The sequence below is a fragment of the Somniosus microcephalus genome, chromosome 2 (genome assembly GCF_052327205.1).
Source record: "Somniosus microcephalus isolate GS21.2 chromosome 2, FLI_Smic_1.0, whole genome shotgun sequence".
Taxonomy (NCBI): domain Eukaryota; kingdom Metazoa; phylum Chordata; class Chondrichthyes; order Squaliformes; family Somniosidae; genus Somniosus; species Somniosus microcephalus.
The window spans coordinates 23,887,003-23,911,346 of record NC_140988.1 but is presented as its reverse complement, the minus strand read 5'-3'; the positions used below and the strand labels follow the sequence as shown (position 1 = coordinate 23,911,346).

Genomic DNA, 24,344 nt, shown 5'->3' with positions numbered 1-24,344 from the left:
AAACTTCTGATTATGGGCTTATATTTGGTGAGTTGTGCTCAGATCACTAGTCAGTCAGTCCAAAGCCAACAGAGAGACGGCATTAAAGGTGGTTCTTTGGTAACATTTTGCAAAGTGAGAAGTGAATGATCAATGTTATGTTGAAAAATAGCTCAGGAGAAGCATTTTTATTTCTCCAGCCCTCATGCTAGCAGACATTATAAATGGTTCCTTCTCCTCAGGTACTGTCCATTTCGCTTTCAAAACTGCCGTCATCAACCCTTCCTCAAAAATCACACTCTCAGCCTTCCTGTCCTTACAAAGTCCATCTCCAAACCTCTCTTTCCTCTGGAAACTTCATGAACGTGTTGTCACCTCCAAAATCTGCACCCATCTTTCCTGAAACTCCATCTTTGAATCTCTCTAATCAGGTTTTCATCTCTGCCACAGCCCTGAAATGGTCCTAACCAAAGTCACAAATGACATTCTCTGTGACTGTGACCATGGTGCACTATCCCTCCTTGTCCAGCTCAACCCCTCCACAGCCTTAGACATAGGCAACTCCACCAACCTCCTCCAATGCCATTCCTCCATTGCTCTCGCTTGATTCCGCTCTAACCTAACCGATCATAGCCAAAGCATCTCCAGAGATGGCTTCCCTTCCTGCTTCTGCACTATCTCCTACTCACCACTTCTTCCCTTGTTGATCTACCTTGTCTCTTAGTCCCCCATTGCCTCAATGTAAAATTCTCATCCTTGTGTTTAAATCATTTCACCCCTCCCAACCTCTTTAACCTCTTCCAGCCTACAACTCCCAGCCCCCAACTCCAGACATCTCTTTTTCTTCCATTCTAGCTTTCTATTCATCCTCCCCTCCCTTTGCCCCACCATTGGCGGCTGTGCTTTCAGGCGCCTAGACCCCACACTCTGGAATTCCCTCCCTCAACCCCTCCACCTTTAAGACCCTCCTTAAACCCACCTCTTTGACCAAGCCTTTAGTCACCCCTTCCTAATATCTCCTTTGTCTGGACATCCACTTGTGTCTGATTATGCCTCGGTGAAGCACTTTAGGACGTTTTTTCGATGTTATTGGGGCTATATAAATGAACAGTTATTGTTGCTATTTCAGGGTGAATAGTAACAGTTGTAACTCCTCTAGATATCCTGTTTGTACTGAGTACTGTTCATGTACCTCTTTAATGATAAATACATTTCTCTGGATCTGATGGATCTGATCTACCCTACTGCAGTGAAAAGGATCAGGTGACTAAAAGTGATTTATTTCAGTAAGCATCCAAAAAAGAAAAAAGACTTGCATTTATATAGCGCCTTTCATGAACACCGGATGTCCCAAAGCGCTTTACAGCCAATGAAGTACTTTTGAAGTGTAGTCACTGTTGTGATGTGAGAAATGCGGCAGCCAATTTGCGCACAGCAAGCTCCCACAAACAACAATGTGATAATGACCAGATAATCTGTTTTTGTTATGTTGGTTGAGGGATAAATATTGGCCAGGACACGGGGGAGAACTCGCCTACTCTTCTTCAAAATAGTGCCACGGGAATCTCTTACATCCACCTGAGAGAGCAGATGGGGCCTCGGTTTAACGTCTCATCCGAAAGAGGGCACCTCCGACAGTGCAGCACTCCCTCAGCACTGCACTGGAGTGTCAGCCTGGATTTATGGGCTCCAGTCTCCTGGAGTGGGGCTTAAACCCACAACCTTGTGATTCAGAGGCGAGTGTGCTACCCACTGAGCCACGGCTGACAATTTTGTTCCATTTTTGCACTGCAAAACCTGCGTGGTTTTCTTCCGATCTGCCGTTGTGACGGGAACGTCAAGAGAATTTAAGATCAAACTAAGTTTAAAGTGTGAACTGGGGCTGAAGAGCATTTCCCAATTGCAGCCTCTTGCAATCTCATCTCCAAGTGGCGGAGCACTGTCGGCAAATTAAACTTTCAAAATTGCCTGTGTGAAAGATCGGAACGGATCTGCATCAGGTGCTGATGCTTTAATCGGTCAGTCGCCAGGGACCCATTTGCTGTCGGGCTGAATGTTTCCATGTAAGGAGTTCTTGGAGCCGACTGCCGCCTGCCTCGGTGACTCTGTCGGAGCTCCAACTGCAATCTCAGCCAAGGGACCCGCTATATAAACCACAGTCCAGGGCACACAGCACCGCAGGGATCAGGGGCAAGCATGGTGAGTGTGTGCAGTGCGGGCGTTGGCCTTTCGTCAGTAGATCGGATCTGCTGCAAGTGATTCTGACTCTTGTCATGTCTCTCTCTGTCTCTCTCTCTCTTATTTTATTTACCCTTTCAGTCGAGCCGAAAGACCAAAAGGAAGGAAGGCGGCGCCAAGCGAGCCCAGAGAGCTTCGTCCAATGTCTTCTCCAGCTTTGAGCAAACTCAGATCCAGGAATTCAAGGAAGTAAGCCACTAGCTGTAAGAATCCCAAGTAACGAAACATGTGCATGTCAGAGAGATAAATCTCTGAGAAAAGATTAGAGAGTGGAGCGAAACAGAGAAGACAAAATGGAACAAGAGAAACGAAAGAGATGGAAGTTGTCAGAGAGGGAAAGGGGAGTGCATGATGAATGAAAATGTTAAATCATATCAAAGGAAAGTGGGAAGAAACGAACTGGAAGAGAAGAGGAAAAAAGGAGAATTAGACCTTTAAAAATTAGCCTTTTACTAAAATCCTGCTTTACGCTGCATTTCAATTAAATATCACTTTCTTGTACTTAACACAGAAGTTTGGGAAAAAATAGGGACAGCAATAGCGATATTTATAGGAATGCTAAACACGGCTCTAAACGTAAAGCAAAATCTAAAACTGGAAGTAAAACAGCCCCAGTTCCCCCTTTCTCCGTCTAGTCTGACCCCTGCTGAATATTCCGTGCTAATTGCTTGACATTCGGTATTACAAATTTAACGATTTCATTACGGCAGAAACACGTCGGGGACAGAAACATATGTTAATTTATGTAAATGAACGCGCATCTTATTTTACTGTTGGGTTAAATTATGAACATATTCCCCCTTGTTCGTTACCACTACAGGAAGGAAAGATGCACGAGAAATGAGGAGGGAAAATTCCTGGGCTGGTGTTTGATCGAAGGAAATAAATAGCATGTGAAATCCAGGGAGCTTCTTTTTAAACTTGGCGGATCGTCGTGTTAAACAGCTATTTTGATTCTTCCCCCCCCCCCCCCCCCTTCCCTTTCAGGCGTTCACTTTGATCGATCAGAACAGAGATGGCTTCATTGACAAAGAGGATCTGAAAGACACGTATGCATCCTTGGGTAAATGCTGCTTACAAATCCGATCAAAGTTGAGTCTGTTAACTCTGAGCGTGCATTGATGTTACATTTGACACTGTCAGCGTATGGATGTTGGACGGGGAAGTACCTACCTGTGCATTGCCTGTACGCAGGCAGTTAGTAGCTCAACGCAACTCACTCGAAGATAAGAATATTTTAGAAATGTTTGGCTATCTCAGTTCAACCCTAAAGTTGTCAATAAATAGATTAATCAGTTGGCATCAGAACCGGCTTGTGGCTATCTTCCAGGAGTTCTCCCATAGCTAGCCAGTGTCTTATCTTGTGTTAACCTTCTAGGTAAAGTTGTTTCATTTTAATAAGCTAGTCATGCTAGACCAGTTTCTAATTGAATATTTCAAATATCGGAGAAAGAAAGAATTTGCATTTATATAGCAATTTATCACACCCTCAAAGTTCTTCACAACCTATGAATTGCTTTTGAAATGCCATTGCCATTAGTGCAAACATGGTTGCCAATTTGCACACAGCAAAAAGATAAATGACGACTTAATTTGGTTATGGTGGTGTTTGTTGAGGGAGGAATGTTGGCCATGGTACCTCTTTGAATAACAGAGCTTTTTACAGGCCTTCAACTATTGAAACAGGCAGATGCGGCCTTGGTTTTACATTTTACCCAAAAGACATCCTTTTCAGCTTTGGCCAATACCAATATAGAATGGAATAAAAGAAAGAAAGACTTGCATTTATATAGCGCCTTTTACAACCACCGGATGTCTCAAAGCACTTTACAGCCAATTAAGTACTTTTGAAGTGGAGTCACTGTTGTAATGTGGGAAATGTGGCAGCCAATTTGTGCTCAGCAAGCTCCCACAAACAGCAATGTGATAATGGCCAGATAATCTGTTTTAGTGACGTTGGTTGAGGGATAAATATTGGCCCCAGGACACCAGGGAGAACTCCCCTGCTCTTCTTCGAAATAGTGCCATGGGATCTTTTACATCCACTTGAGAGAACAGACGGGGCCTCAGTTTAACGTCTCATTTGAAAGACTGACAGTTCAGCACTCCCTCAGCACTGCACTGGAGTGTCAGCCTAGATTTGTGTGTTCAATTCCCTGGAGTGGGACTTAGAACCCACAACCTTCTGATTCAGATGCGAGTGTGCTACCAACTGAGCGACGGCTGACACTAGGTAATAGGATTAGCAAAAGGAAATTGGCTAGGAGTAAGTATGCACTAGTTACTTTGTGATGAAACAATTTAAAAAGAAACTACGGAATGCTAGAATATATTACCGGAATACAAGCCTACAGAAGTTATACGATAGCAAAATGCTGCGGCTGCTGGAAATCCGAAATAACAATAGAAAATGCTGGAAAAACTCAGCAGGCCAGGCAACATCCGTGGAGAGAACTTCCTCCCACCCCGCCTCCTGTAAGGACTCTATTCCATTCTCCCAGTTTCTCCGTCTCCGCCGCAGCTGCTCCAACGATGCCACCTTCCACACCAGTGCTTCCGACATTTCTTCCTTTTTCCTCAACCGAGGATTCCCCTCTACTGTGGTTGACACGGCCTTCGACCGGGTCCGTTCTATCTCCCGCACTTCAGCCCTTACCCCTGCCCCTCCCTCCTGGAACCACGATAGGGTTCCCCTTGTCCTCACCTTTCACCCCACCAGCCTCCACATTCAATGGATCATCCTCCGCCATTTCCATCACCTCCAACGTGATCCCACCACCAAACACATCTTCCCCTCCCCTCCCCTTTCAGCATTCCGTAGGGACCGCTCCCTCCGAGACACCCTAGTCCACTCCTCTATCACCCCCAGCACCCCTTCCCCTTCGCCTGGCACCTTCCCGTGTAAGCGCAGGAGATGTAACACCTGCCCTTATACCTCCCCCCTTCCCACTGTCCAGGGCCCCAAACACCCATTCCAGGTGAAACAGCGATTTACTTGTACTTCTTGCAATCTAGTATACTGTATTCGCTGCTCACGATGTGGTCTCCTCTACATTGGGGAGACCAAACGCAGATTGGGTGACCGCTTTGTGGAACACCTCCGTTCAGTCTGTAAGGGTGACCCCGAGCTTCCGGTCGCCTGTCACTTTAATTCACCGCTCCATTCCCACTCGGACCTCACCGTCTGCGGCCTCTTGCATTGTTCCACGGAAGCTCAGCGTGAGCTCGAGGAACAGCACCTCATCTTCCGATTAGGCACTTTATAGCCTTCCGGACTCAATATCGAGTTCAACAATTTCAGATCATAACCTCGGCCCCTATTATATTTTTATATTTTTTATCCACACTTTTGGTTTGTGCCTTTTCCTTTTTTTCTCCCTCTCCCACATGGCAGCTGTCTCTCACTCTGCCAGCGCATTTCACACTTCATCTCGAGCCATTGTCTGTTTCTTTACCTGTCCTATTACCATCTCGTCTCACCTTGACTATCTCTTAATGTCTCTTCTTTCATCCCCTCCCCCATTTCCCAGCCCCCAAACTGCCTTTTAATCTGTTTCATTTCCTGCCTTTTCTCTCAGTTCTGACGAAGGGTTTCGACCCGGAATGTTGACTCTATTTCTCTCTCCACGGATGTTGCCTGGCCTGCTGAGTTTTTTCCAGCATTTTCTGTTGTTATTCTACAGAAGTTATGCTAAGGATTTACTGGTCAGACCACAGAATGGTCACCACCCAATAAAACCTATATAGACACACTGTAAAGAGAAGAGTAACAAGACTGATCCCAAGTGTAAATGGCATTAACTATAAAAAAAAGGTTGCACAGTATCGAGCTAAGAGGGATGTATATACAAGCTATTGAATGGTATAGATGAAGTTACCCCAGACAAACTAGGGAAATAGGACCAGTGGTATAAATTAGAAATGAGTACAAAGTGATTTAAAGTAGATATACACAGAAAAGTTCTTTACTCAAAGAACGCTAGGGGCCATAAATATAAGATAGTCACTGATAAATCCAATTAAAAATGCAGGAGAAAAGTCTTTACCCTGAGAGTGGTTAGAGTGTGAAACCTGCTACCACATGGAGTGGGTGAGGTGAATAGCATAAATGCCTTTTAAGAGGAAGCTGGATAAGTACATGAGGGAGAAAGGAATAGAAGGATATGTTGATTGGATTAGATGAAGTAGGGTGGGAGGAGGGGGGTGTGGAGCATAAACACCGGCATGGACCAGTTGTGCCGAATGGCCTGTTCCTGTGCTGCAAATTCTATGTAATACTAAATGTTCGACGATCAGCCACATGGGGTAATAAAACAAGGAATATTAAGGTTGCTCAAAGAAGTTGCACGCTACAATGGGAGAAATTGGATGATGGAGGGATTAACTTCAAAAAACCTCTCGTCTCATCCAGGACTTTCCTTCTCTCTTTATTTTCAGGCAAGCTCCATGTAAAAGATGATGAATTAGAATCCATGCTGAAAGAAGCCACTGGTCCAATTAACTTCACCATGTTTTTAAATCTGTTTGGAGAAAAGTTACATGGTATGTCTCTAATACTTCTCCATTTCCATTTTCTGCTCCCTAACTTTGGCCTAACTCTGATTTTTTTGATTTTTTTTTTTACACAGGTTCTGATCCGGAAGAGGTGATCCTAAACGCATTCAAAATGTTTGATCCCGATGCCAAAGGACACATCAGCAAAGCCGAGTATGTGCTTCCTCGTACTTTCGTGGCGTTTTTGCTGATCGCTTGTCTTGCAGTTTTTGTGCTGTCCTTATTGTACAGCTGCTGATGTTCCATTTCTTTCTTTTTTTCATCTGCAGATTAGGACAGATGTTGATGACACAAGCGGACAAATTCACGGCTGAGGAGGTTTGTATGAATACTTAATTTCGCACCTTTCTTTGGTAAATGCACGGTTGCTTGTGTAGTTCCAACCTGGAACAGTACTATATATGCTCAAGTGTAGCATGACCCGTGCGCAGGTTTAGAAGAATGAGAGGGGATCTCATTGAAACGTATAAAATTCTGAAAGGGCTAGACAGGCTGGATGCAGGGAGGATGTTTCCCCTGGCTTGGGGGTTCTAGAACGAGGGGTCACAGTCTCAGAATACGGGGTAGAACATTTAGGACTGAGATGAAGAGAAATTTCTTCACTCAGAGGGTGGTGAACCTGTGGAATTCTCTACCACAGAAGGCTGTGGAGGCCAAGTCACTGAATATATTTACAAAGGAGATAGATAGATTTTTAGACACAAAAGGCATCAAGGGGTATGGGGAGAGAGCGGGAATATTGTATTCACAGAAATCACAGAAACCCCACAATGCAGATAGAGGCCATTTGGGCCCATCGAGCCTGCACCGACACATATCCCACCCGATCCCTACGTAACCCCTACACCAACACATATCCCACTCTATCCCTGTAACCCCACGTATTTAATCCCCCTAACACTAAGGGTCAATTTATCATAGCCAATCAACCTAATCCGCACATCTTTGGACTGTGGGAGGAAACCGGAGCACCCGGAGGAAACCCATGCAAACGCGGGGAGAATATGCAAACTCCACACAGTCACCTGAGGCCAGATTCGAACCCGGGTCCCTGGCGCTGTGAGGCAACAGTGCTAACCACTATGCCACCATGCTTGAGATAGAGGATCAGCCATGATCATATTGAATGGCGGAGCAGGCTTGACGGGCCGAATGGCCTACTCCTGCTCCTATTTTTCTACGTTTCTATGTTTTCTGAGAGTCTCTTCACATTCCAGCCCCAAAATGGAATACATTCTATACTTGGAGCATTCTCTTAAAATGAACTTTCTTTGAAAAAAATAGCCTGCTGTAATTAAAATGTGATGCATTGTTCTTATGCAAAACAGCAATGGTAATTACATCAGCATCTGTGGTGTAGATAAAAAAATCTCTGAAGTTAATAATTACTTTACACTCTATATTTGTATAGTACATGTGCACTAAATAGGTTTTGCTGAGTTGATTCTAGTGTGTACTTCCCTTCAATGTATTTGATCAGATTGTCTGTAATAATCCCAGTTTTGTATCTGTATGTATATTTTATTTATATTATAAGATGCAATGTTATCGGTACAGGTGAAGCACTGTAAGTTACAAGTTCAGTGTGTATAACTGTGTGTAACATTTCTCCCTCCCTTTCTCCTTTTTCCCACGTGCTGCAGGCTGACCAGATGTTTAAGTCCTCTCCCATTGACTCAGCGGGTAACCTAGATTATAAATCTTTCTGCTACATCATGACACACGGTGAAGAAAAGGAAGAGTAAATGAAACCTCCGCAAGTTACCCGGACTCCTCAGATCCTTTGCATTTTTCCTCATCATCAAGTTGCATCAACAGTGAATAAAGCCACTTTGTAAATAGACAATGCTTCTCGCAGTTTCTGCCCACCCCAGCGACCTCACTGTGAATACAGTTTAATGACCTGCTTATACTGTATATACATTCTAACCATAATAATTCAAAGGCACTTTTGTGCTAAACAAACTTGAATTATCCAATAATTTAAATCAAACATAAATAACACACAAAAGTGGGATTTTAATGCTGAAAAATTCAAATACTAGATGACCGAATCAAGCAATTAGAATTAAAAGGAATGGAATGTGGGTTAAAGAATGGGGAATGCATCATAGATTCATAGATTCATAGAAGATAGGAGCAGGAGTAGGCCATTCGGCCCTTCGAGCCTGCTCCGCCATTCAATGAGATCATGGCTGATCATCCAAATTCAGTACCCTGTCCCTGCCTTCTCCCCATATCCCTTGATCCCTTTAGCCTCAAGAAATATATCCAACTCTTTCTTGAATATATTTAATGGACTGGCCTCAACCGCCCTCTGTGGCAGAGAATTCCACAGGTTCACCACTCTCTGGGTGAAGAAATTCCTCCTCATTTCAGTCCTAAATGGCTTACCCCTTATCCTTAGACTATGACCCCTGGTTCTGGACTCCCCGGCCATCAGAAACATCCTTCCTGCATCTAGTCTGTCCAGACCTGCCAGAATTTTATATGTTTCGATGAGATCCCCTCTCAATCTTCTAAACTCCAGTGAGTATAAGCCCAATCGACACAATCTCTCCTCATACGTCATTCCTGCCATCCCAGGTATTAGCCTGGTGAATCTTCGCTGCACTCCCTCCATGGCAAGAACGTCCTTCCTCAGGTAAGGTGACCAAAACTGCACACAATACTCAAGGTGTGGTCTCACCAAGGCCCTGTACAACTGTAGCAAGACATCCTTGTTCCTGTACTCAAACCCTCTCGCTACGAAGGCCAACATACCATTTGCCTTCTTAACCGCCTGCTGCACCTGCATGCTTACCTTCAGCGACTGGTGCACAATAACACCCAGGTCTCTTTGCACTTCCCCTTCTCTCAATCTATTGCCATTCAAATAATAATCTGCCTTCCTGTTTTTGCCACCAAAGTTGATAACCTCACATTTATCCACGTTATAGTGCATTTGCCATGTTTCTGCCCAATCACCCAACCTGTCCAAATCGTATTGGAGTTTCACGACATCCTCCTCACAGCTTACCTTCCCACCCAGCTTTGTGTCGTCTGCAAATTTGGAGATATTACATCCAATTCCCTTGTCCAGATCATTAATATATATTGTGAACAGCTGGGGTCCTAGGATCGATCCTTGCGGTACCCCACTAGTCACTGCCTGCCACTTGGAAAACGACCCGTTTATTCCAACTCTTTGCTTTCTGTCTGCCAACCAGTTCTCTATCCAAGTTAATACCTTGCCCCCAATCCCATGTGCCTTAATTTTGCACGCTGATCTCTTATCTCTCATCAACATTCAAACACTGCGGGAGTTTACAGCCAAATTAATTGAGTATTTTCTAACTCTTAAGATGCAGTTTTCATGGTAACAAGTTGTTAGTGAGCAAGTTACAAAACGATGAGCAAAACCTGGGTGTTTCAGCCTTGAATTAAAAGTAAATTTTGCTGGACAGCCCTTCCCCCTCCATCATCACCCACCACCACCTCCCCCTCAGGAAAAACTGCTGCTGCTCCACTGCCATCTAGCAGCCCCCCTCTGGCTGCCCATGCCCCAAATCCTAGCGTCATCCCCTCCGGCGCTCCCAGCTGGCCATCGGCAATGAAGCAGGAGCACCAGAAAAATCGTTAAGTGAGGTGACCTTGCATTATTGGACACAGGGTAAAACTACCAGCAAAAGGCATTTTCGAACTGATATTAGGAAATGTTTGTTCACACAAAAGATGATCAACAGATGGAGCTCGGCCATTCAGGGGTGATGTCAGGAAGCACTACTTCACACAAAGGGTAGTGGAAATCTAGAACTCTCTCCCCACCAAGAAAAATGCTGTGGATACCGGGTCAATTGAAAATGTCAAAACTGAGAGCGATAGATTTTTGTTAGGCAAGGGTATTAAGGGTTAGGGAACTAAAGTGAGTAGACAAAGTTTAGATACAGATCAGCCATGATCTAATTGAATGGCGGAACAGGCTAAAGGGGCTGAATGACCTACTGTTCTTATGTTCCTATGGAATGACTCCCATGTGATGTAGTGAAGGCAAAAACCCTGTAGTCATTTAAGAGACGTTTGGATGCTGTAGGCTCTTTCTAAATGGAGGAGCAGGGATGGCCCTCCTCATCCGTACCTACTGTGTGATCTTGTGAAACATCAGACTCTAAGACAAATATTCCCCATTTTTTTTTATGTGGTGGAAGGGGTCTCTTTGAATCCAGAGTGATAGAGCTAGTCCTCGCACCCATGCTCAAGGTAGGTAAGGAGGAAGCTGCTCTCTGGAAGTCCAAGGCAATGGTACGAGTGGTTAGGGGAATGAGCAGAGTCTGTTATAGGCACCAGTGAGGGGAGCCTGGACACTCATTTACTGGTCAGGATTGGAAACGGGTTTGGGTCTCGGGTGAAGCTCTGAGGTGGGTTTGAAACTCGCAGAAGGGTCGATAATCCCGACACTGCGCTGCCCCTGAGCAAAAGGAGCTGACCTCCTCAATCACACGAGGTCAGTTCATTGAAATATTTTCCTGGAGCACCAGATGAGGTCGAGGCAGAGTATTGCAGTCAAGCAGCCAGTAAAGGGCCGTTGCTGGCTTTTCCTAAATGGGGTGTTGGAGAGGGGAATGGGCCACCTGGCAAAAAAAAATCAGATCTCTTCAGCACCTGCTCCAAAGAGGCGCTGTGTGGCTGCAGCATTGCTTGGGTGCCCCACTTGCAGGGGAGATGCTCTCTGATCTAAATATTTTTGATGGTCCTAATGAGTTTTGCACACACTTTGTGCGCACACACCACAAGCCCTTCGTTACTGGCTGGCAGCATTGGGCAGCACTGAGCCCAACTGGCACATTGCAGAACTTGGACTTCTGTGCTTGACAGCATGGAGTGCAAGTGCCCACCAACACCAGTGATTAACAATACATTTGACACAATTACCACGTGACTCGAACGATTTAAGTAGCTTTCGTTCGAAGGTTAAGATTTACTGTGTTTTTAAAAAATTCATTCTCGGGATATGGGCATCACAGGCAAGTGCAGTATTTATTGCTCAGCCTTAATTGCCCTTGAGAAGGTGGTGGTGAGCTGCCTTCTTGAACTGCTTCAGTCCATGTGGTGATGGTACTCCCACAGTGCTGTTAGGTAGAGAGTTCCAGGATTTTGACCCAGCGACGATGAAGGAGCGGCCGATATATGTTGAAGTCGAAGTGGTGTGTGACTTGGTGGGGAATTTGGAGGTGAAGTTGTTCCCGTGCACCTGCTGCCCTCGTCCTTCTAAGTGGTGGAGGTCACGGGTTTGGGAGGTGCTGTCCTATATTGCTGTCCCATTGGAGCCTCAGTGCGCTGGTGGTGGAGGGAGTGAATGTTTAAGGTGGTGGATGGGCTGCTATACAAGCGGGTTGCTTTCTCTTGAATGGTGTCAAGTTTCTTGAGTGTTATTGCAGCTGCAGGCAAGTGGAAAGTATTCCTTCACTCGTGCATGTGTGTGTATGAGCATGTGTGCATTTATGCGTGTGAGTATGTGTATATTAGTATGGTTGGTGAGCTAGAATCTGCTTCATGAGTGCATATTTCCAACTAGTCAACTACACAAATTTGTGCTAGAAGGAAAAAAATAATTTTATTTGCATCTTTTACAACCTCAGGATGTCCCAAAATGCTTCGCAGCCAACAAAGTACTTTTTTTGAAGTGTAGTCACTGTTGTAATGTAGGGCATGCAGCAGGTTGTTTGCGCACAGCCAGGACCCACAAACAGCAATGTGATAATGACCAGATAATCTGTTTTAGTGATGTTGGTTGAGGGATAAATGTTGGCCAGAGCACCAGGGTTAACTCCTCTGCTCTTCTTCAAATACTGCCATGGGATAATTTACATCCATCTGAGAGGGCAGACAGGGCCTTGGTTTGATATCTCATCCAGAAGATTGTGCCTCCCAACAGTGCAGCACTCCTTCAGTACTGCGCTGGTGTCAGCCTGGATTATATGTTCAAGTCTCTGAAGTGGGACTTGAACCCACAACCTACTGACTCACAGGTGAGAGTGCTACCACTGAGCCTGAATTACACCTAGAAATTGGATTGAAGTGGTAACTAGGCAGTAACATAATCCTATTCCATATCATTAAATGTAATTATCTGCAATGTCCCTTATATGCACTTCTATTAATGACAAAATCCAGACAGCAGTCTTGGAGAAACTGAATTTAACACACACATGGTTTAATAACTAGTGTATTGAAATATCCTGAATAATGGCTGTAGCTATTGATGCATTTAATTTAGTTATTGATTGTCCATTTCCCCCACCTCTCCTTCCCTGGAGATGTTATCTCCTCCTGGTACATGGCTGCTGGTTTCCCTAACATACCTTGCCCAAATGGTCATTGTTATTAAGCGAGGTTAACAACGTAGATTCTTTGACCACGGGGGCCCACAGCCAATCCCAGTCTTGTCTTCACTGGATGTCCACTGCACTTCCAACAGGGATTGCTGGGGATTGATCAGGAGTGGGGAAACCTGCCCATTTTAGTATCTCAGCCTGGTCAACTAGTTCAGCGCCGACACTGAGGATTGAATCGAAGACTATCCTGGTCTTTATGTCTCAGTTATTCACTGAAGAACTCTGCTAAACCATTTGGGAGCCTACTGGTGTCAATGCAGTTCCCTCACTGTCAGGTCCAGTAACTCATTCAACCCTATTCCCCCGGTGAGAACATCAACACTCGCAATTTAAACAATACTCAAAAAAAATCAACAACTGTAGAAAAAAAATCAAACGGTGTTAAAAATCTTAATTGTAGATTTCTAAAAGTGGTGCTGACTATGAAACTCTCTCGAAAAGAGTTGGAAGGTGACACGGAGAAATCGCACTGCCTGTTTGCTATCTGCTGTACTTTTTGCTATGTTGTCATATACAGAATGGATGCGGTTACAAATCAATTGCTAAACAAATTGCTCAATAAAACCCCGAGACTCATTCATGCCTTGCACCTCGCCCCTTTGACACTGAAGGTGCTTTCTATCCCAGTAAAGGCACGGACAATCCTGCATTATACCAACATTATTTATTTGCCTATGTTTATGAAAAGTTGCGAACATTGAGTGAAATAATTCCAGAAATGCGGCTGTTCTAACAATTTGCCTTCGGCAATGTTGATTTGCAGATTTTGAATTTGAGAGAATTTGTCTAACAATGACCACCAGATGGAGACAAACAACCAACTCATCGCGCGTTAACTCGGTCCAGTTGAACCAACGGGGAAAAAGCCAAGTGCCTGTTCCCGTTTGTGAATTTCAGCTCACATGTCCAGTTCTCCTTGACACCAGATCATGTAGCCAGCTATCCTCCAATAAAGGAAATAAGGAAAGTCCGAGAAAAGTGAATGACAGATATAACAGTCAGAGTAAAGGCAGATAGAGTGAGAAAATAAAGAATGAAAGGTAAAGGAGAGCAAAAGAAAAGATCCTGGAAGACTGATAAAGCAATCAAAGTTACCCACATCTAACATGCTTCACTGCTGTTTTCCACTGAGGATGTACCAATTCTCACCCAGCACCTACCCAGAAAAATGTCCAGATACACCAATGTGCAACAGAAGCACCAGTACCCTATAGATTACTGAAAACAGATATAGGCCTAGAAATTCATTGATGCCACTTTTGGGGCGCTAAAGTGGGGCGTCCGCTAAAGTTTGCGGCCGCCGCCAAATCTATGCCACTTCTCCGATATACATTAGCTTCGCCCTACTAGTTCGGGCGAGCGCTAAAACTGCTGCTGGACGCCTCTCTTTGGGCGCTAAGCCGGAGGTGGTGATCGATAGCGCCGAGGCCGGGCGCAGCGCAGGTGCGGCCATCTCGTGATTGACAGCAGACACCCTGGCGCCGGCCAGTTCTTAAGGGGGAAGGGTCGACTGTGTCTGCTGCCACGCCCTGGATAGTGGAGCCCTCCAGCTAGGCCTGAACACTGCTGCTGGACCCAAATAGCGCCTGAAGACATGGAGAAGGCCCGTGAACGTGCGCAGCGCTTCTCAGAGTGTGATCTGAGTGTGCTGCTTGCTGCTGTGGAGAAGAGGCGCCATGTTTTGTACCCGGACAATGGCAAGAAGGCGACGGTCCGCGTCTACAGGAGAGCCTGGAGGCATGTCGCCAGCAAGCTGTCAGCCAACAGCGACGTCCCCAGGACCGGTGCCCAATGCCGCAAAAAGTTAAATGACCTCACACGCATTGTCAGGGTGAGTACCCTTTCCAATGACCTCCTCATCCTTGCATGTGCACCTCACATTATGGGCAAAGGGACCTGAAAGCTCTAATGGCCAGCCTTCATCCAGCAGCTATGGCACAGGCATGAGCATCAATTGCACATTCTGCACTTAACACACTGGCCAAGCTATTCCACCATGGGAGGCATTGCACACCAGATCATGGCGACACACTGGCCAAGCTATTCCACCATGGGAGGCATTGCACAGCAGATCATGGCAACACACTGGCCAAGCTATTCCACCATGGGAGGCATTGCACAGCAGATCATGGCGACACACTGGCCAAGCTATTCCACCATGGGAGGCATTGCACACAAGATCATGGCGACACACTGGCCAAGCTATTCCACCATGGGAGGCAGTGCACAGCAGATCATGGCGACACACTGGCCAGGCTATTCCACCATGGGAGGCAGTGCACACAAGATCACGGCGACACACTGTACTTAGAGGCTGTCCTTTCTCTTGCAGGCCAAGCTGGCGAATAAGCGCAAGAGCCGGACTGCGACCGGGGGAGGCCGACCCCATATCCAGCCACTCACCGACCTGCAACATCGCGTGGAGCGCCTCATGGGTGGCCGGGTGATTGGGCCCGTTGCATGTGGAGATGCCGACCCTGTTCTGGGCAGCAATGGTAAGGACATCACCTTTTGCACCTCTCTCGTCCCACTTGCGCATCAGATCTACATCCTTTGCCACTGTCCGACCAATGCGCTGAATGCCACCACTCATGCATCCCGCACTGACGCCCTCTCCTCACTCTAAAGCTACTCTTGTGCCTTCCTGCTTTCAGATGGTCAAGAGGAGGTCCCTCAACTTGCCAGTGACAGACCCTCCGAAGAGGAGCAGGAGGAGGAGCAAGAGGAAGGCGGCCCATCAGGGGAACCCTCAGCCACGGCCACCCAGGCCAATGTAGGGGACACGTCTTCCCTGGAGGGCAGCGTGGCGGAAGTGTCGAAGGGGAGGGGAGCTCCTGGGACCTGCGTGCTGCAGAAAGGCGGGAGGGGGGTGGAAGCTCGGCAGCCTTCTCCCCAGAGGGGGGATGCGTCGGAGGGGAGTCCAATTGCTGGGCCCAGCGGCCTCCAGCAATGCAGGAAGGGTCGGCCAGCTCGGCGGCCTTCTCCCCAGAGGGAGAGTCCAGCCTCCAGTCAGGAGATGCTCTTCGCCGAGGAGATGGAACGCCTCGAAGACTTGTCCGCGGACTCGGAGCGCCGGCACACGGAGCTCATGGCGGCAGTGGCACGGTTGCCTGAGTCCATCGATTCCCTCTCTCGGAGTGTGGCCGAGTTCGGGCCCTCAGAGGCCACCAGTCGGGTGGAATACCGGGCAGATCTGTCAGCGACTGGCCAGGTGATCAGTGGTGCCGTCCAGTCACTGGCTGCTCTGATGCGGTCAGTGAACAGGTCAACACGGGCACTCACTGCTGCCACACTCGCTGTGTCAGCCAGGCATCGCCAGGGCACCCGGCGCGCTGCAGCAGCACAGCGGTCTGTCCCTCGGCAGATTGGTGCGCATGCTGCAGTGCTGGCCCGGGCGAGTGCCAGTGTCTCAGGTGACCAGCGAGCGCCTGCCATCCGCCAGCTTGCCGCCATTCCTCCAGCCGCCACTGCCACTCCCCCAGTGGAGCTGCCAGGAGCTGCTGCAGCGACTGATGCTGGCCAGCCACAGCTGCAGCAATCAACAGCCGCCCGCTCGACGGCCAGACCTCGACTAGGCCGACCCCCAAGGGCATCTGCCGTCACGACATGTGCCCCTCAGGAGCCTGCCCCCAGCCTTGCAGCAGCCAATGGCGTTACTTTGAGGCGGAGCAGCAGGGCGGGCAGGGGCCACCCAAAGATGGCCAAGGCATCGCCCTAGCGGGCCAAATAGTCGAATGTGTGGCCATTTGTGTTTGTTTCTTGAGGCCGAGAATTGGATGTTTGTTTTTTGAAGGCCGATGATGTGATGTTTGTTTTGGACGAAGGCCGAGAATGACGGCCATTTTAGTTGCCCTATTTTGTTAATCCTCTCCAGGTTGTGGGAGCGAGTAATGTGTTTGAGTGTTTTTTGGGGGTTTCGTCTGTTTTTGGTTTTCATGTGGGAAGGGCCCAGAGTTTGTACAATAAAGCTTTTTATTTATTCACATTGTCCATGTTTGATCTTTGAAGTGTTTGTTGCCTTAACTGGCTGAGGGCTTGCGGAGTGGCTGCAATCATGTTCTATCATTGGCACAAGCCATTCCCTGACAGGGGGCCTAGAAGTGACGTTCAATAAGCCGCCGACGGGCGGCCCTTGGACCTTGTGCGTCCCTCCTGGGCTGGTACTCCTCGTCCTCGTCGTCCTCATGCTCCTCCTGCTCCTCCTCCTGAGGTGGTGGTCCAATGTGAGGTGGCAGTGCCTGAGTCCTGCGGATAGCCAGGTTGTGCAGCATGCAGCAAACGATGACGAATTGGGAGACTCGATCCTGCGAATACTGGAGGGCTCCCCCGGAGCGATCGAGACAGCGGAACCATTGCTTGAGCACGCCGATTGTTTGTTCTATGAGGTTCCTGGTCGCTTGATGGCTCTCGTTGTATGCCTCTTCAGCAGGGGTCGTGGGCGCGCGGAGCGGGGTCATGAGCCAGGTACACAAAGGATAGCCTTTGTCCCCGATAAGCCATCCTCTTGGGGGAGGCTGTGCCTGGAACATGTCAGCCACAGTTGTCTGTCGCAGGATAAAGGCATCGTGGCTGCTGCCTGGAAAGCAGGCATTGACAGCTAGGATGCGCTGCCTGTGGTCACACACCAGCTGTACATTGAGGGAATGGTAGCCCTTCCGGTTGCGGTACTCCTCGGCATGCTCAAGAGGTGCCCGCAAAGCCACATGCGTGCAGTCAATGGCGTCCTGCACCATGGGCAAGCCCGCTATTCTTGCAAACCCCACTGCACGCTGCTGCTGCTTGTCCAGGGTCATGGGGAAGGAGATGAATTGATGTCTCCTTCTGAAAAGGGCTTCGGTCACCTGGCGGATGCAGCAATGCACGGCGAACTGGGAGATGTTAGCGATGTCCCCAGTAGCGGATTGGAAGGAGCCGGAGGCATAGAAGTTGAGAGCCACCGTCACCTTCACTGCCACCGACAGAGACGTCCTGCGCATCAGCTGTGGCTGCAGATCTCTCTGAAGCAGCCGGCAGATGTCTGCAACCACCTCCCTTCGGAATCGCAGCCTCCTAACACACATCGCTGCAGACATGGTCAGATAGGAGGTCTGCGGGCGGTATACCCTGCATGGGTAAGGCCTCAGTTGGCGACGCCTGTTGCTCCCTCTGCGTCTAGCCAGGGCTGCCACTCTCTCACGGCGTCTGTAAGCCCTTCTGGCATAAGGCTGAAATTCAGCGTTGCCACCCAATGCAGCCCCCATTATATGCTGGCAAACACTGAGCTCTGAATGAAAGCAAAGATAATTGGTAAGCTCTGGCCTGAGCCAAAAATACCTGTCCAAGTGTTGGTCCAAACCAGTAAACTCTCCTCCTTGGTCTCTGTCCAAAAAACCGTTGCACAAGAGTGAATGCTGCAAAATGGCTGGCCTTTATACTGCTGGGTAAGTGCCCTTTAATTAGCGCTCCCGGCGGCCCGGCTGGCCTGTGTACCGTTCCACTTCACAGTCGCTCGGGCCGCCCGGCGCACAATGGGCCGGCGCGAGTGAAGTTCCGGTTTGGGGCGCACAAAGGGCGTTGCACTATTAAATGACGTCATGATCTGCGCGCGCAGCAGGGCGCGCGCTAAGACTTTGCGCCGGCGCTAAATGTGTCCTGAAGTTGGGGAGAGGCGCAGATCGCACTGCGCACGGGCGATAAGCGCCTAGCGCTCGAGATTTACTCCTCCTAAGGCGCTAACAGCTGGCGCGCCCAACTGAATTTCTAGGCCATAGTGTCATTGGCCGTATAATTCACAAGCATTGGGTCACTGCAGTTCTGTTAAACCATAGCTATAAACCCAATGATTCTGGTAGAAATGCGAATGAATTTACAAAACCCCTGTGTTCGCTGACCTACATTGGATCCTGGTCCAGCAGCACCTTCAATTTAAAATGCTCATCCTTGTGTTCAAATCGCTCCATGGCATCGCTCCTCCCTATCTCTGTAACCACCTACAGCCCTACACACCTCTGAGAACTCTGCATTCTTCCAATTCTAGCCACGTGTGCATCCCCAATTTCCTTCGCCCCACCATTGGCAGCCATGTCTTCAGTTGTCTAGGCCCCGAGCTCCAGAATTCCCTCCCTAAATCTCTCCGCCTCTCTACCTCTCCTCCTTAAAGCTTATCTCTTTGATCGAGCTTTTAGTCACCTGTCCTAATATCTCCTTATGTGGTTCGGTGTCACACTTTGTCTGATAACACCCCTGTGAAGCGCCTTGGGTTATTTTAAAAGTTAATGGCACTATATAAATGCATGGTGTTGTTGTTGTTACATTGGAAGTGTAAATCTGTCCCTACATTAAAACCAATTACATGCAATTCTATTCTTTAAACCCTTTCTCTCCATAAACTAGAGAGTATCAATATTTTACACATCTATTATTTACACAATAATGTTTATCACACAATGTGTTTCAATTTATTAATGCGGTTGATGACATTATGCTTTGTTTTTTTCCCATCCTCTCTTTTCCAAGGGTCTGTTCTCTTTTCCAGTCCCCCTTCCTTACCTCCATTCCATCTTACCACTCTTCCCGTCTTGTTTCTGCATCCTCTTTCTGCTCCTCATTTCAGGCTGCTGTTACTCCCTCCCTTCCCACTCCCATTCCCAAGTCTCTGATCCCCTTTCCCTCAGCAGGCAAGAGTTAGGCTAATGGTGTGGGAAGCAGAGCTTACCTTCTGTACCCTTAGCCTCAATGTCCAGAATAATCTGCAGGGGTGGGATGTTGGAGGCAGAAACATTAGGGATTCAGGATCAGCAGGTTGCTAGAATGGGAGAGTTTGGGACTTTTTAAAAATTCACTTATGGGATGTGGGCATCGCTGGCAAGGTCAGCATTTATTGCCCATCCCTAGTTGCCCTTGAGAAGGTGATGGTGAGCCACCTTCTTGAACTGCTGCAGTCCGTGTGGTGAAGGTACTCCCACAGTGCTGTTAGGTAGGGAGTTCCAGGATTTTGACCCAGCAACGATGAAGTATTGGCGATATACTGCTAAGTCAGGATGGTGTGTGACTTGGAGGGGAACTTGGAGGGGGTGGTGTTCCCATACACCTGCTGCCCTTGTCCTTCTAGGTGGTAGAGGTCACGGGTTTGGGAGGTGCTGCCGAAGAAGCCTTGGCGAGTTGCTGCAGTGCATTTTGTAGATGGTACACACTGCAGCCACGGTGTGCCGGTGGTGGATGGAGTGAATGTTTAAGGTGGTGGATGGGGTGCCAGTCAAACAGGCTGCTTTGTCCTGGATGGTGTCGAGCTTCTTGAGTGTTGTTGGAGCTGCACTCATCCAGGCAAGTGGAGAGTATTCCATCACACTCCTTACTTGTGCCTTGTAGATGGTGGAAAGGCTTTGAGGAGTCAGGAGGTGAGACATTCGCTGCAGAATATCCAGCCTCTGACCTGTTCTTTTTGCCATATTATTTATGTGGCTGGTCCAGTTAAGTTTCTGGTCAATGGTGACCCCCAGGATGTTGATGGTGGGGGATTCAGCGATGTTAATGCTGTTGAATGTCAAGGGGAGGTGATTAGATTCTCTTGTTGGAGATAGTCATTGCCTGGCACTTCTGTGGCGCGAATGATACCTGCCACTTATCAGCCCAAGCCTGAACATTGTCCAGGTATTGTTGCATGTGGGCATGGACTGCTTCATTATCTGAGGAGTTGTGAATGGTACTGAACACTGTACAGTCATCAGCGAACATCCCCATTTCTGACCTTATGTTGGAGGGAAGGTCATTGATGAAGCAGCTGAAGATGGTTGGGTCTTGGACACTGCCCTGAGGAACTCCTGCAGTGATGTCCTTGGGGGTGAGATTCAATAGGAAAACTGTCTTTTTCTTATTGTTAACCTTTCCTACATTCTTACCTTAAGATAAGTGACCAGTTGTGTGTTGTGTATGTAACCTGTTCCACCTTAAGAGAGCTTAAGCCTGTTCCACCTTAAGAGATGTACTACTTTCTCAGGCTGCTGTAGACGTAATACCGGGGGTGAACACACCGGTATATAAGCACTGTGCAGTAATCTTGTATTCAGTATAGTCCCTACCTCCAACCAGTAAAGACCTGTTTTTATTGTTACTCATTAGTCTGTGTCTTAATTAACTAAATAATTCACAGACTTAACACTGGCGACGAGTCAGGTTCTTACCCTGCGGCAGTTATTCCATGGCGGTTGAAGAGAGGTTTCAAACCACACCACCCCACTGGAAGCGACAGGCGTTAGGACCCTGAAGCCGCCATCAGCTTGTGAACCGGAGTAGAAGACAGGGCTGGGGAAGACAGAGGTACAGGGCGATAGCGATCGGCAGATAAGGGCCGGGCCGCTTTGAAGTGAGGGGCGCAGCCGGGCCATCGATCGCAACCACCGATAAGGGCCGCACTCGGGCTGAAAGGGCAGCGGCTGCAGAAATTGAAGGCGCGAGAGCCGCGGTGAAAAGCGCGGGCCATCGATCGCGATCGGGAGATAAGGGCTTTGGAGTGCGAGGCGCAGCCGGGCCATCGATCACAAGCACTGATAAGGGCCGGGCCACTTTCAAGTGCGAGGCGCAGCCGGGCCATCGATCGCATCCGCTGATAAGGGCCGCACTCGGGCGATCGCGGCGAAGATAAGGGCCGCAATCGGGGGCTGAAGGGAGACGGCGTCGGGGGACGGGTGAAGGCCACCAAGCGTGGGAAAACCGCCATTTTGTGGGCGGAGGACGACGGCAAGAGCGGGAAGCCGCCATCTTTGATAACAAGTAAAGAAAATAAAATCTGAGAAATTGCAAATCTACAATGCCTAAACACGGGAATATTAGCACCTTTGATAGTGACCTCGAAGATTTGGCCATATATGTTGAAAGAGTAAAAAATTATTGTAAGACCAATAAAATTCGTGACCAAGATAAAGCTCTAACATTATTAAATTTAATGGGTGCGAAGACATACGGGCAATTGAAACACCTGTTATCACCAGATGAACCGGCGGATAAGACGTTCGATGAGATTGTTACTGTCCTGAAAGATCATCTAAACCCCACGCCGCTGATGCTAGCGGAACGATTTAAATTTTACGACAGAAGGCAGCTACAGCATGAAAGCAATGCTGAATATTTGCTGGAATTGCGTAAATTAGCGAAATATTGCCAGTTTGGAACGGGACTGACAGATGCACTACGAGACAAATTTGTGTGTGGTTTATTTAAAAAGGATACACAAAAGCGACTGCTCGAGGAGAATGAGCTGACGCTTGAGAAGGCGGTCACTATGGCAGCAGCATACGAAGCCGCAGCGAGAGGCACGGCAGTAATGCAGCTACGGTCACCGGAGCTCAGTGCACACAAATTGGGTGTGAGTTCTGGCAAATGTTATCGTTGTGGAAAGACAACGCATGATCAGAACCAGTGTTGGTTTAAAAACCAAGAATGTAGAACTTGTGGTAGGCTTGGACACATAGCTAGAGTATGCAGGTCAGGGAAGAAGACCAGCAACAAGAAGTCACCGCAAGGAAAATACGCAAAAGTACACAAGGTGGCCGAACAGGAGTCCGATTCAGACGCTAGCAGTAATGAACTGGCTGGCTTAAGCAGTATTGAACTGGCTAGCTTAAGGGTACTCAACGTTGGTAAGGGTGCAGACCTCCAGACAATTTGGGTCACTCTTCAGATAGAAGGAGTCCAAGTAAAACTGGAATTGGACACTGGATCGGCATTGACGGTCATAAATAAGAAAGATTATGGAAGGTTATTCCAACATATTCCCCTATAGGATACGGAGCTCATATTGAAAACATACACGGGGCAAAGAGTGTACCCCATCGGGAAAATTGAGGTCACAGTGGTCCACAAGGGCGAAGAAAGTCAAATAATGGACTTATATGTGCTTTCTGAAGGAGGTCCTCCACTACTAGGATGGGAGTGGATTAGGAAAATGAATATCGACTGGCATTTCCTACAAACAATAACGAGTGAGAACTCGGTGAACATAATCAACCCAGACTCTGGAACTGATGATGGTAAGACCAACCCATGTGCAAAAGACAAAGTTTCAGCACAGAATTCCACTGAGCAACAACAACATAGTTTAACAGAGAATTCTGAGTCTGTCAAGTCTACTGATATGCACATTTTTGAGGGACACTGGGCTCGAACTCAACTCCATTTCAAACTACAACAGCAATTAGAACAAATGATTCGCCGTTTTGAGCAAGAGATGAATGAAATAAAAAAGTTCTTTGTTACAGAGTGGGAGAATCTGGAAAGTCAACAGAAGCAACTGATGGAGAAAATGGAGCAGGAGCACACCAACCATCTGCGCGAGGAGGCCGAACGAATCAAAGCTGATTCAGGTTCTGAAGGTGCGGGCCATAATCTGGTGTCAGAAGAGTTAACGGTCAGCCAACTCCTTCATATGCTGAGGGACAAGACTCTGAAATGGGAAAAACTTGAACACGAGCTGCGATCTTCAAAGGAAAAGGGTTCGGAGCTCTCAAAAGTCATTGAGATGGCTGATGTGACGACACAGACTGAAACGACTGCAACAGAGCAGCCATTGGATGCCAAAAGTACGCTGACTCACGTCAATGTAGAACAACAGACCGCTGAAACAGCTGCTCCGGTAGAGGGATTGCATAGTCCGATCAATCAATCTCCAAAGGAAGTTGAAGTATTAAAATCACAAATGAGGTCACTAGTAAACGACTTGCGGAAAGCCCAGAAAAAGCTGGATGCAGAGGGACACATGAAGAAGTCTCTTCAGGAAAGATGTCTGGATTTGGAACAAGAGCTGGCTAACGTCCAGCTGGGTATGGAGGAAATAGACGACCCTCTCACTGGTCTAGCTCAGGACGACACCGAATATTACCATGACCTGGTGGACGACACCGAATATTACGATGTCCTGTCCTGCCCAGCTTGTAACTTCGACTCCCAAAGTGCAGAAATCATGGAGGAGCACCAAAAGTCTACGGAACATCGGGAGAAGCTGGCTCTACGACGGAAACAGGAGGAAGAGAAGGAGGAACTGCGCATGCAGCTGGCAGCTGTGGCAGCTGACAATGGAGCCCAGAGAGTCTCCAAGAAGCAGAAAAGGAAAAGTAAAAACAGAAGATGACCCATCTGAACCATTATCACCTCTACCAGATCACACACGTGGTCCCTCCGAACGGAGCCAAATCAGTTCGGAAGTTCAAGCTGTTAAATCCATGAAAG

General features: G+C 47.7%; 1 protein-coding gene across 1 annotated transcript; it reads left to right on the top strand.

Annotated features, from left to right (window-relative positions):
* The first annotated feature begins 2,071 nt into the window (after positions 1-2,071).
* On the top strand, positions 2,072-8,617 carry LOC147122601 (myosin light chain 5-like). The gene is made up of 7 exons (XM_086003526.1): positions 2,072-2,178; positions 2,299-2,406; positions 3,205-3,280; positions 6,655-6,759; positions 6,846-6,924; positions 7,041-7,089; positions 8,415-8,617. The coding sequence occupies exons 1-7, from the start codon at positions 2,176-2,178 to the stop codon at positions 8,514-8,516; spliced, it is 522 nt and encodes a 173-aa protein (XP_085859652.1). The 5' UTR covers positions 2,072-2,175; the 3' UTR covers positions 8,517-8,617.
* Positions 8,618-24,344: the final 15,727 nt, after the last annotated feature.

What these genes read in the sequence shown, in the direction of transcription:
- LOC147122601 (XM_086003526.1), top strand. An exon ending in GTTTGGAGAAAAGTTACATG is followed by an intron (nt 6,760 to 6,845) that starts GTATGTCTCTAA and finishes TTTTTTACACAG; the next exon opens with GTTCTGATCCGGAAGAGGTG. An exon ending in GGACACATCAGCAAAGCCGA is followed by an intron (nt 6,925 to 7,040) that starts GTATGTGCTTCC and finishes TTTCATCTGCAG; the next exon opens with ATTAGGACAGATGTTGATGA.